This window comes from Colletotrichum tamarilloi (genome assembly GCF_030869305.1).
Source record: "Colletotrichum tamarilloi strain Tom-12 chromosome Unknown Scaffold_90.1, whole genome shotgun sequence".
NCBI lineage: Eukaryota > Fungi > Ascomycota > Sordariomycetes > Glomerellales > Glomerellaceae > Colletotrichum > Colletotrichum tamarilloi.
In genome coordinates, this window is record NW_026849473.1 from 111,966 (window position 1) to 124,553 (window position 12,588).

The window sequence follows — 12,588 nt, forward strand, 5'->3', positions numbered from 1 at the left end:
TACACCGGTCACCAGCATTACCAAGGTTCAAACCTAGATGATCGATCCATGACCGCAATGAGTGAGATTTGTATGTGATTATCATCAAATGTGAATAACGACGAAGGATTTCGGGGCGCAGTAATTGCATGTCACTTCCCGCATCAAATCGCTCTCCAAAGGTCTACGCGAAGTCATGCAGTGTACCTCCAGCGCGAGAAGAAAATATGGCATTGACTCTGGCTACCCCGCGTTTTCAATTCCTACCAGTCACAGTCAGCCGTGCGATGTAAAGGTGGCAGCTGGCCGTTGGCGAATTTACTTGCAACATCCATGCCGAGTCTGATGTTACTTCTTTAGTTTCGAAACTCCCTCCTCTCTGGTCTTCCCACCACCAAGATGGGAGAGCTTCCCCGCGATCTCGGGAGGGACAATGCGGGCCATAGGAAGCCCAGGGTCCAAAGGGGTTCAGAGGCCCGAGCTCTGTACGTAGATGACCGGGACCCGGACGCCGTCTCACCGACCGCCCGGCCCCACCATCCCACCTTTCCCAGCGTGGCCAAAGGCAGGCGGTGGATTGACGCTTTCCAAAATTTTGGTTTTGTCCCTCTGTCGCAGTCGCAACAGCCTCGCATCCCACCTTGTGCAACACTTTGTCAACAACTTTCTGCGCCCGCAACCCCTCCGTTCGTCATTCTACCTACGATCACAGAGTTCAGAGTAAATATACATCCAGGAAAATTGCGGGTGGCCCAATCATGCCTCTAGATACCTCCACTTACTCCATGGCGCTCCTGCGCGTCGATGGCCGCCGCTGGAACGAGCTCCGACGCCTGCACGCCCAAATCCGTACCCAGGAAGCTGCCGATGGCTCGAGCTACCTCGAGATGGGCCACACAAAGGTCATGTGCGTTGTTACAGGACCTGCTGAACCCCAGCGTCGCGGGGGTGCCGGCGGCCAGTCCAAGGAAGCTGCCGTTACCGTCAACCTCGTCGTCGCCGGCTTCAGCTCTGTCGACCGTATGAAGCGAGGCCGCAACGACAAGTAAGTGCATCTAGTGTGTGCATGTGCGTATTGCCTCGGCTAATCGTTCAATCTTTGCAGGCGATCACAAGAACTCGAGGCTGCCATTGCCAAAGCTGTCTCGGCGAACCTTCACACACATCTCTTCCCCCACAGCAGCATCACCATCTCTCTACACGTTTTGTCCCAGGACGGTTCCCTTCTGGCGGCTCTTCTGAACGCTTCGACACTAGCACTAATCGATGCTGGCATTCCCATGACCGACTACATTGCTGCTTGCACTGCCGGCTCGACCTCTACATACGCAGCCGCCGATGATGGTGCTGACCCTCTACTCGATCTCAACACCCAGGAAGAGCAGGAGCTGCCGTACATGACAGTGGGAACGCTGGGCCTCACGGACCGTGTTGCCGTAATGGTGTGTGAAAGCCGTGTCCAGGTCAGCCGGTTGGAGGGCATGCTTGCTGTTGGTGTAGATGGATGCAAACAGGTGCGACAGTTTATGGACCGCGTGGTCAAGGAGAAGGGCCGTCAAATGGTACAAGAAGGTACGGTAGAGAAAGGCACCGGGTTGGACTTGGAAATGGAATCATGAGTGGAAGCATGGAAGGCAGCATCAACCACAGAAGTGGCTCAGCGGTATTGGCAATGGTCAGATTTCTCCCATCACATTGACTAACTAATGTACACACGGTCCAAGCTAACCATTCATGCAGATTTCAGAGGACAAGCGGATGCTTACAACTCATCATGGGGCGCGGGGGCTTCAGATGGTGTCTCCTTAGGCGCGTCCGTCTCGGTTTCGGCAGTAGGATCCGTGGCTGCGGTAGAGGCGGTCGCACTGCTTTCCGAAGACTCGGGCTCGATCTCCTGAGCTACCAATCCATCAGGCAGCTGCTTCTTCGTTCCCTCACCAAGACGAATAGCATCGATCCAGCTCTCGACGCTCGTCGCTTCGAAATCGCCCTCGTAGTGTCTCCACCAGTTCCGGCGTGCGTTGACGGCAATAATCTCAACCTCGCTAGCAAGGCCAAGACTCTTGAGGACAGTGGCCGCGGCCGGGTTTTCGTCGGGAACGGAGAAGAAGGGGAACAGCTTGCGCTTGGCCTGGCCGTGCTTATGGACGATCTCTGACAGACTAGTAAGCGCCTTCTCGGCCTTCTCGTTCTCCTTGGAGGGCACGAAGGCCAGGACGCAGGTGTGGGACTTGGTGTTGAGGCATTCCGACAGGAGCCTTCCGGGCGTGTTGGCAATGGGCAATGGAGGAATGACGTTGAGGACAGGGGCGGCCTGCTCGGTTGACGGGGTCTCGGTGGCGGCTTCAGGCTTAGGGGTAGCCTCCTGCTCGGCGGCAGTGCTGGTGCTTGACTTTTCGGAGGCAGGCTTGCTCTTCTTCTCAGGCTTCTTCTCTGTCTTCTTGTCGGCCTTCTTCTTGTCGGCCTTGGGCGCGGGGTCGGGGTTGGGGGAAGCGACCTGGGAAATGAACGACACCAGCCCATCCTTCTTTAGTTCTCCATCGTAGACAATAGGTTCCTTGTCTCCACCGGGCAGTAGCACCAGGGCGGGGAAAGACTTGACTCCGAATTTCTCGACAGCCTTTGCCTCCTTGCTGCGGACCTGACCAATTGTGACAGCGTCGAGGAAGTCGATGGCGACACTGCGGAGCAGAGCGCTAGTGGTGCCCTTCTCAGTGAAGAGGATTGCCTTGGGCTTGTCACCCTCGAGGAAAGAGTCGAGGTCCTTGTCAGTAACGCGCTTGACGTGATTGGTGATCTTGTCGACGACAGCCTCAACAATACCGGTGGCAGTACGGGGCCCCTGGTAATCCTCGACAACGGGCTTGCCAGGCTTCTTGCCAGGCCTCACAATCTTGAGGGTAGGGAAGCCTTGCACGCCCATCTGACCGCAGAGAGGCTTGTTGGCATCCTCGTCGCAATCGACGGCAGCAACCTTGGCCAGACCATTCAGGTTTTTGGCAGCCTTTTCGTAGGCGGGCTTGAGGTTCTGGCAATGACCGCACCAGGGAGCATAGAACTCGACAATCTGGCAAGCTCAGGTAAGCATGTTGAAAAAGAGGTGATTGATGTAAACAACACCATGAAAAATTTCTTACCGATGTGTAGTTGGATTTGGCAATCAAGCTGTCGTAACTTTTGGCATCAACTTGGAGCACAGCAGAGCTCTTTGGATACATGCCAGCGTGGGCGCCGGGCAAAGCCGACAAAACGGCAGCGCCAGCTGCAAGGAGAGTGGGGTGATGCATCGTGGTGGATAAAGTTTAGCAGCAATGCACCTTATCTGTTGTAGGTGTGAAGTGTGGGGTGGGCAAGGTGAGTGGAAGTGCGCCGGACGGCAGGAAGTGATGTGACGCCAGAGACAATGGAGACGTGGATGGGCAAGGTAGAGAGAGAGGAGAAGAAGGCAAAGAGGAAGGGAGGAAAGGGAGCCGGGAGATAAGAGAAAAGGTGTGGGAATAAAAAGTCAGAGCATGGAGCTGGGTTCAGCCATGTGAGTGAGCTCTGTCCCTGTCTGCATTTATGGAATTGGGAAAGCAAGCAAATGGAAGCATAAAAGTTTAGTTGGCTTCTTCGCAGCGTAAAGAGGCCAGCGTGGAACTGTGAGACGCGAACCCCTCACCTTTGGGCTTGATTCGGCCTGGGAATGGAACCATGGAGATTTCCAGTCAATTGAATCGGAGCATCTGGCCTGAGCACTAGCCACATACCCCACACTAGCTCTGCTGAGCTTGAGCCACAATTCGAGCACCACCAGCCACGAGCCACAGTACCTAAGGTACCTTATGTACTTCCTTCTGTGGACGTACCTAAAAGTACCTCACAATCTGAGGTCGTCGTCCACCTGATGGATGCAGGTACGTACCCGGTGACCTTCCCACCCCGCTGTGATGTGCGCCGTGTGGGGAAAGTTGACGGTGGTGTTGCCGCTGATACTGCCACCTGCGGTAAGGCTTCCAAGATACGAAATACATGTCTCCTACCTCTTGGCGCAGCACCACTCGTCGCAAGTCCGCTACATCTTTGCGCCCGTGAGCTGTCACTGAGCAAAAGGGTTTTTCCCCTTGCTCTCGTCCGGACCCCGATACTAATCCAAAGCGTCCTTTCCCGATACTGTCCATCGCGCCCTTCGAACCCTCCTCCTTCTGCTCGTTGCAGCCGCCGCCGCCGCCGCAGCCATGGCCGAGCCGATCCCCGACAGCCTGCGACAGGCAGACATCACGAGATTCATCAATCGCGCAAATCAGCTGCGGCAGCACAAACCTGTGGTGACCTACTGGTGTATGTCCGGGCATCTCCATTACTACTGCATGGCCGGAGGATGCTCTAGATACTGACCAGACACACACACAGGCGAATACTGGGTGGTCAACCAAATCCTAGCCAAGGGTTTGCACAACGTCGACGATGAGAGTCTCTCATACACGACAAACCTTATGGATAGGCTTGAACAGGTTAGCAAGACGATGATGTTGTTATCGTTGCTGCTGTACGTCAGCGACTAATAGTTGCCGTGCCAGACCAAAACTGAGAACGCTCAAGAAGAAGCCATCACCGACGATACAGTTGGGCAAGCATATGTCGAGCAATTCGCACAAGATACTCTCGACAGGGCAGAGAAGGTTATGCGCGCGAATCGCGTCACCAGGTGCGCCCTTTTCACTACGATAGCACCACCTTCCTTGCCTCCTAACGTGCTTCGAACCTAGGCAAACCGCCGATACCTTCGATGCCGCTGCAACCTTCCTCCTCCTGGGCAATATTTGGGGCCCTGTAGACGAAGAAACGCTCAAGAAGGTCAAATACGCAAAGTGGAACGCTGCTCGGATACTCAAGGCTTTGAAGGAGGGCAAGGACCCCAACGAGTCGAACCCCAAACAGGAAGAGCCCGCGGCCGAAGATGTTCTTCCTGCTCTGGATCCCAACGACCCAGATGTCCAAGGATTAACGTCCCCAAAGCCTGCGTCCGTAGAGGACGACCCGGAGACCGAGTTTTACAAAAAGGCACCGGCACCGGCAGAGTCCGCGCCGACAACCGAGCCCAGCGAGCCTGAGCCTGCCCAGTCCAGCGTGCTCGATCTCCCATCAGTGCCTTCGGCAAACGACCTCAACCCGCCGGCACCACAGACTCAGGGCTACTTTGACCCTCCCGAACAGTTCCCGCCATCTCCCTTGAGCCAATCCGGCGTAAATGACTCTTCCGTCAAGGCAAACGAGCCGTCAGCCCCTTCTCCTTATGCCGCATCCTCGACCGGCCCATCATTCAGCCCGGCCAACACTGCGTCGCCGTGGCAGCCGCCTCAGATACCCCCTTCCAGTGTTACCAAGTCGCCTCCACCTCCGGCGCCTCAGCAGTTCAAGCCACCGCCGATTGTACCTCAGCCCAGAGCACCAGTGGCTGCCGGTTCACACAACTCGTGGGCACCAAGCAGTGCACCTTCGGATGATATGGATTTGCCAAAGGCGCAGAAGCACGCCAAGTGGGCTATTTCTGCGCTCAATTTTGAAGATGTGCCGACGGCAGTAAAGGAGCTGCGCAATGCACTAGCTGCCTTGGGGGCTCAGTAGAATCCCTAGCGGCGCCATCAGTTTAACTTTAGATTTTTAGGATATTGAAAGAGCGTCCAAGGTCGTCCAAGATCGCATATTGCGTGGTTGCCTCGAGGGAGTGAGGCCAAGGCGTTGAACATGGAAATTCTATATCATTGACTAGCACTACATGCGCAAGCCTTTGTCTAATTACATGCTTCTCATGCAGCTCCTCCATTTACCCGAATAATCTGCCCCGTCACCCAGGATGATTCCTTTCCTGACAAGAAAACTGCCACAGAGGCGATTTCCTCTGGTGTGCCAATTCTGTTGTAGGGGCTGCTGGCAGTGATGTTCTTGAGCATCTCCTCCGTCTTGCCCTTGTAGAACAAGTCGGTCCCGGTGGGACCAGGCGCGATAGCATTGACGTTGATGCCCTTCTTGGCGAGGTCCTTGGCCATGTATTTGGTCATCTGCTCAATACTGCCCTTTGTCGATGCATAGAGCAGGTACGGCGGGGGAAGGCTACTTGAAGCGAGGACGGTCGTTGAGAGGAAAATGATACGGCCGCCTTCAGACATGTGGGGGAGAGCTTTCTTTTCAGAAAAGGTAAGTTTTATAGAACACAAGGGCACGTCGGAATGGATTGGATCGCATACCTGTACCAAGAAGTAGGGTCCCTTGACGTTGGTGTTGAACATTTGGTCAAAGTCCTCTTCCGTAGTATTCTCGACAGTGCGCATGTGCATGATGGCAGCGTTGGGGATCAGCACATCGATTTTGCCAAACTTGTCGATGGTGACATCCACGAGCTTCTGCAACTCGGCCGTCTTGGAGCCGTCGGCGCGCACGGCGATAGCGCGGTCGCTGCCAATGGCCTTGACAACTTCGTCGGCGGCGATTGAGTCGCTGCTATAGTTGACAACAATCCTGGCACCCTGCGCGGCAGCATCAAGAGCGATGGCCTTGCCGATGCCTTTGGAACCTCCGGTGATGAGGATGACCTTATCTTGGAGAGACATCCTAGGTGTAATTATATTCCTAGGCCTGCTTGCACGTGAAGCTCTGTTGATACGTTGAGTGATTGGATTGTGTGATGTGACTGAAGTATTGCTTCTATTAAAGTAATGTTCCGTTATTGTTTGTTTCGAAGGACAAAGTACAGGATGTGGGCAGCTTGGGTCATTTATAAACCCGAGGCAGCTTTCAGCTATTGCAACAAAAGATCCATCAACTCCATCAATGACCACATTCATGGAGTTTCGGGGACTCTGACTTGCACCCCCAGAAGGTGTGGCTTCAGAGCTAAGCCTTCAAGACTTCGCTGCTCGAGCTTAGCATACAAGTAGCTTTTTGCGCGCGAAGGCCGAATTTGTGGGGAGGCTCCGGAGGGGAACATCAGATCGAGCTCTGCTATCTCCGCAACTGTGCAGTATTCTCCATCATTTTGTTGCTCTCGGACGGCCATCAAAAGTTCTTTGTTTGGCGCGAAGCGCGAGAAAGGTACTTCAGTAATCAGCTTGTGGATAGCTTACCGGCTGTATCGGAGCTCTCAGGAGAATCACGCCTGCTACACATCTCTCATCGGTACGCGTGCTAAGGAAAGCTTGACGACTTAGCTTTGGCACGGTTCCGAATCCTTGTTTGCCCCGGTAAGGCTGAGGCAATTGAACTCCGCGACGAACATACTACGTAAGGTACCTCTACGCCCAGTATGCTGCCGTGGCTACCTAAAGGTACGAACGAGAAACGGAGGACTTGCTTGTCCGTATCTGTCGGCTTTGGAGAAAAAGGCCCCTGCAAAACCGACAAGGAATTACATTTCATTGGCTGACGGAGTTACGCGGAACGTAAGCCTGCGTTCGGCGCGCCGATTGCCGATGGCTCCCTTGAGATCTCTCCCAAGCCGCAGTTGATTCTCCAGCCACAAGTTGATGAATTTGCTCTTGCCACGAGGGCCAAGTAGAGACATTCCCGAGAAGCAAATCGTGCATGGGTTCCATGGCCTCCGCGGAATTTGTGACGTTGTCATGGCCGTACACATCTTGGCAGCAACAGGCGGCCGATTAACTCCATCTGATCCTACACAGTAGGGGTAGAATGGCTCTACCATATGTAGAAGATGTTCTTTGCACAACCAGCTCTATCCTGGAGCTATGAGAGGGGCTCACATCCATGAGGGTTGAATTGAGTCTTGTTGATGTCATCGTAGCCATGGTAGCAGCGCCACCACACTTTAACCCCTCTTCTAAATCCGTCCTAGTCTTACCGACAACCCAAGCTTCTCTGGAAGCATCCTATGAGACATGCGAAGCCTACAGGAGATGACTGCAGCCAGGAGTTCTTATCAGCGGTGCAGACGTCTGGGTACTGGGTCTCTGGAGCTAGGTATCTTGTTTATTAGTAAACAAATGAGGGGCTTGAAAGTCTGGACTTGACTTTGCCCAACCCTCTCGGAAAGCGTGGATTCCAGCATTGCACCAGTCAAGTCGACGTGTGTGATACACAGACTGACTTCTTACCCTTAGTCCTGCATGCATATAAGTAGTGGCCATCGCACCGTCCCAAATTGAAGTCTACGCAAGGGCAACCTCTCTCTTTCATAGCACATCTTTTCTCTCTGTTTCAAACCCTGACACTCAACTTCCAAGACTGCAAGATCACGATTCACAATGTCGGGACTTCCAAAGACCTTCAAGGCGGCCGTTATCGAGTCCAAGAGCGCGCCCCTCAAGATTGTCGACCAGGAACTGAAACAACCAGGTCCCGGCCTCGTCCTCGTCAAAGTTCTAGCATGCGGGGTATGCCACTCCGATGTAGGCATGGCAGAAGGAGGTTTCGGAGACGTTTTCCCACGGATCCCAGGCCATGAGATCATTGGCGACGTGGTGGCAGTGGGCGAAGGCGTGAGCCGGTTCACAGGCGGAGAGCGTGTTGGAGGTGCTTGGCACGGAGGTATGTCTGTTCCAGAGTTCTCATGCATTTGTACGTCAAGAGCTCTTTTTAATGGTGACATGCAGGGCATGACGGAACGTGTCGACAGTGCCAAAAGGGGTTCTTCCAAGCCTGTGATAACGAGACGATCAATGGCGTGTTCCGGGATGGTGGGTACGCCGAGTACGTGCTGCTCCGTGCCGAGTCGGCAGTCCGGGTGCCCAAGGACGTTGATCCTGCGGAAGCAGCACCACTTCTTTGCGCCGGTGTTACCGTTTTCAACAGCATTCGCAAGATGCAAATCGAGCAAGGCAATCTCGTTGCCATCCAGGGTCTCGGCGGCTTGGGTCATCTTGGCGTGCAGTACGCCAGTCGCATGGGTTACAAAGTCGTGGTCCTGAGTTCCGGGTCCACCAAGAAGGACTTTGCGATGAAGTTGGGTGCGCATGAGTACATCGACTCGAGCGCAACAGACCCCGTCAAGGAGCTCAAGAAGCTTGGAGGTGCTGCTTTGATCCTTGCGACAGCACCCAACCCCAAGATCATCTCGCCGCTTACCGGTGGTTTGCAGCCAGGCGGCAAGCTGTGCGTTTTGGCGCCTGTCGGAGGATTGGAGGTCGACACGATTGACCTTATCGTTGGAGGCAAGTCGGTTTGTGGATGGCCCAGTGGACATCAGATGGACTCGGAGGAGGCCATTGACTTTGCAGCAACACACGGCATTAAGTGCATGGTTGAGAGATTCTCACTGGACGACGCGAAGAAGGCTTCGGAACACATGATTTCTAATAAGGTGCGCTTCCGGAGTGTGCTGGTTATGGGCTGAACATCTCGAATGAGGGTCGTGCTGGTGAGCAATGCGATTGGAGACTTGAAGTGGCGTTGAGGAAATGATGTTGATGATGTCGGTGGGAATGATGATGTGAAAAATGAGAACGGAGTATGAGCAAACACCCAGAGGTGTCGCCTACTAGGTATATGAAATTGCTTAGTTCCAGAGCAGCAGTGAGGGTGTGACTGAAAGCGAGAGTGAGACTGAGACTGAGAGTGTGACGAAATGTGAGAATGAATGAGTTGGGTGAGTCCAGGGAAGTCTGGCTTACGTAGTAGGTAACACCCGTCGGTGACAAGAGAACGTTTAGGTACCTTACGAATAGTTCGTTCCAGAACACTGACAGCCAAATCCTCGGCGAGTCGACTCCACAGGGCTACAGAGCGTTGAACCTTCTGGTTGGACCCCTGAAACCACCACGCGCGGCGGTGCCGGTATCTCCCAGGTTCCGCGTCCTCGGCTTCTGCGCGGTCAGGGCCCCTCCATCCTTGCTCCCCGTCCCTTCCGCGTCAGTGTCACGCACGCAGATTTCTTGACGTCGGCTCTCTCATGCCCACACTCTTTCTCGATATCATCATCTGTATTCCCCACTAGAGTCTAGCCTGGCGATACCCTCGCGGGCCTTGAACCATTCATATTACACCATGGTGGGGAAAGGGGACTACAACGACGTATTCTGGATCACAGCCGTCTCGCTCCCGCTTCCCCCGTGGCCGAATTCAGTGGCCCTGTCTAAAGCGATTCTTCTTCATCCTGGCAATGCAAAGAGATTTGACAGATTTGCCGAGTTGAAGACCTTGTCCGATCGTCAAGGGCGCATACACCTTAACCTCGTTATTCTTTTCCGGCTTCTGTTACGATGTCAACATCTGGCCTTCGATCGCATCCGCTTTTGGGACTTCATACGCGATCACTGGGGTGTGTCTAATGCCAGCTCTCGAATGGTCGAGGACCTCGCAGAAATTTACTCGGATCGTCGCCGCGTATACCTGGAAACCCCCAAGATCCACAAGAAGCGCCATAACTTCCTGAGTAATCTCATCGACGCGTGGAATTCCCGGGATCCTGACCCGCCAGTCGGTGCCCAGCCGACAACCCAGGAACTTCAAGAAGAGTGGAAGTACGTTGAGGAGTCATGGTCAGAGCTGATGAAGCATGACCGGATGTCTATCATCGATCCAGATAATCCTCCCACGTATGGGGCGTTCCCCATCAAGAAGGGCACACCTTCGAGCTTTCAAATAAGAGGCGGAAGCATACGGAGCATCGGCAAGGATCTGGCTTCGCGCATATCAGTACCATCGGGCCAGCGTCAACGTAGGGACTCTTCCACTAGTGCCCACTTCCAGATGATACCTTCTGGCAAGAGCCTCCCAAGCATCTCGACGACAACACCGGATAGGCAACGCAGAGCTTCTTTCGGCTACGATAACATCAGGCAGTCGTCTACTCAGGGTGCTTCAGAAAGCGCTATCGATGACCTCATCCAAAGCCAAGGGCGGAAAAGGAAACCTAGCCCTGATGCACCCGACTCCTTGAAAAGGCAATGCCTCCCGGAATCGCCGTCATGCTCCCCGCGACTGAACTGGCAGCTCACCCCTTGTCACGAGGAGCCCTCTAGCCGAGTAATGAGCAGCCAAGACCATCGACGAACACCCACTCACCATGGGGCAGCAGGCTCGATGCTTGATGCAAGTCAGGATTTGGCTGAAGAACAACACAAGACATATGACCCGCATTTGGATGACCTAGCCACCATCGGACACCAGAAACAGTCGCAGTATGACGATGAGCTACTCCGACTGCTCGAGACCAGAGTTGGACAAAACGACGAGACCATGCAGCTCTTGAAACAACAAGCAAGCCTCGTTATGGAATCTGAGGAGCTTTCAAGAGATATCCGAAAAGCACACGACCAGCTCAACCTGCTCACTGCTTCAAAGTGCCAAGATGCCCTACAAAAGTTGGATATGCTCAGTAGCCAGATAAACAGCCTTGTTGCGGAGATTATGACATGTCGCAAATCGAGCCAAAAGATTCAACAACAGCAGCAAGACCAGCATGGCCTTATCGAAAGCTTCGAAGGCGATTTGAAGACGTTGAGCCGAGAGATGAAGGAAGTCAAACACGGTCTTCTTTCCAACACAGAGTCGTTTCAAGCTTCCGAGACAAGCAAAAAAACCGTCAGAATAGGATCAGAAGATCGAAAAGGGGTAGATACTCAGCAGAGCATCCGGACCGAGACACGGCTAGCCGCATTGGAAGAACGGATGGACGCGCGAGCTGACCCAACCCTGCCGCGTCCAGAGGGCTTTGAAGACCGCCTTGAGAGGATAGAAAGAGCCATCGCCGACCAAGTACCGAATGCCGATTACATGCCTCGAATTTTGAAGATGGAGGAAGCTATCGCTATCAGCACAACCTTGATCAATAACTGCAGAACACTCGTTGATGTTAGCAAAACCTCCTTAGATCAGCACCTGGGCACTCTCAACAATCGCATCGCAATGGTGGAGACACGCCTCACGAACCACGTTGCCGAACAGGCGGAAGCAAAGAAAGAACAGGCCAAGAGAATGGATCGGATCGAGGCCGAGCTTCAACGCCAAAAGGAGACAACATCGACACAGCAGCAGCCTCATCCCGGCCGTCAGCCCGCAATCGAAAGTAACGATTTTCAGGCCCAATTGAATACACTCAAGAACTCATTGGCTGTTCTGGCGCGAGGTCAGAGCATGGGAAATGCTGATAGAACCTCGACAACACCATTGACGCCAGTAACACCGTTATCGCAGGCCAACCAGAGCTCTCTGAACCGTCTTCCGAGGCCAATACAGAATGGAGTGCCAGCTGGTCCGACGAGGCCCCAACACAATGCCGTATCCATGAAGGACGAGACTTGATATCAACACTGCACACTAGCGACCAAGTTTCAAAACTCTTGAGAGTGATTCTCGCCATTGAAGGGATCGGATGTAGCATGCCATGTCCCCGTCGACTAGAACAAGGATGTGGTTGCGGTCCTGAGACCCAAAGACGAACCACTTCAAGAAACAGAGCGTTAGGGAAGTATATTTAGAGAATCATTCGGACGAATCAACTACTTTCGAACGTCCTAGGAGCAATTTGTGTCCAGTCTAATGAGAACGAGGAAAACAATGACGCTTGCGTTGTTCGTGGTTCTGAGGCGACATTGCGAGGCGGCCCTGAGTGTACTCCAGCTGGTGTGCTTGACACTCATTTCAGCACTGCATAGCAATGCTGTTGGTGTGGAC

At 53.8% G+C, this 12,588-nt stretch overlaps 6 protein-coding genes across 6 annotated transcripts; 4 read left to right on the plus strand and 2 right to left on the minus strand.

The window, feature by feature from the left end:
- Nucleotides 1–737: 737 nt before the first annotated feature.
- CTAM01_13197 (3' exoribonuclease) lies at nucleotides 738–1,598 on the plus strand (the record flags this gene model as incomplete). Its single annotated transcript, XM_060529201.1, has 2 exons — nucleotides 738–1,024; nucleotides 1,085–1,598. The coding sequence occupies 2 exons, from the start codon at nucleotides 738–740 to the stop codon at nucleotides 1,596–1,598; spliced, it is 801 nt and encodes a 266-aa protein (XP_060376251.1).
- A 143-nt stretch (nucleotides 1,599–1,741) lies between these two features.
- Nucleotides 1,742–3,266, minus strand: CTAM01_13198 (uncharacterized protein; the record flags this gene model as incomplete). The annotated part of the gene is made up of 2 exons (XM_060529202.1): nucleotides 1,742–3,046; nucleotides 3,117–3,266. 2 exons carry the CDS (start codon nucleotides 3,264–3,266, stop codon nucleotides 1,742–1,744), a joined length of 1,455 nt encoding a protein of 484 aa, XP_060376252.1.
- Nucleotides 3,267–4,196: 930 nt separating this feature from the next.
- On the plus strand, nucleotides 4,197–5,586 carry CTAM01_13199 (uncharacterized protein; the record flags this gene model as incomplete). Its single annotated transcript, XM_060529203.1, has 4 exons — nucleotides 4,197–4,299; nucleotides 4,372–4,472; nucleotides 4,539–4,666; nucleotides 4,728–5,586. 4 exons carry the CDS (start codon nucleotides 4,197–4,199, stop codon nucleotides 5,584–5,586), a joined length of 1,191 nt encoding a protein of 396 aa, XP_060376253.1.
- Nucleotides 5,587–5,768: 182 nt separating this feature from the next.
- Nucleotides 5,769–6,569, minus strand: CTAM01_13200 (short-chain dehydrogenase; the record flags this gene model as incomplete). The annotated part of the gene is made up of 2 exons (XM_060529204.1): nucleotides 5,769–6,143; nucleotides 6,207–6,569. 2 exons carry the CDS (start codon nucleotides 6,567–6,569, stop codon nucleotides 5,769–5,771), a joined length of 738 nt encoding a protein of 245 aa, XP_060376254.1.
- Nucleotides 6,570–8,219: 1,650 nt separating this feature from the next.
- On the plus strand, nucleotides 8,220–9,307 carry CTAM01_13201 (alcohol dehydrogenase GroES-like domain-containing protein; the record flags this gene model as incomplete). Its single annotated transcript, XM_060529205.1, has 2 exons — nucleotides 8,220–8,502; nucleotides 8,568–9,307. 2 exons carry the CDS (start codon nucleotides 8,220–8,222, stop codon nucleotides 9,305–9,307), a joined length of 1,023 nt encoding a protein of 340 aa, XP_060376255.1.
- A 650-nt stretch (nucleotides 9,308–9,957) lies between these two features.
- CTAM01_13202 (uncharacterized protein) lies at nucleotides 9,958–12,216 on the plus strand (the record flags this gene model as incomplete). The annotated part of the gene is made up of 1 exon (XM_060529206.1): nucleotides 9,958–12,216. The coding sequence occupies one exon, from the start codon at nucleotides 9,958–9,960 to the stop codon at nucleotides 12,214–12,216; it is 2,259 nt and encodes a 752-aa protein (XP_060376256.1).
- Nucleotides 12,217–12,588: the final 372 nt, after the last annotated feature.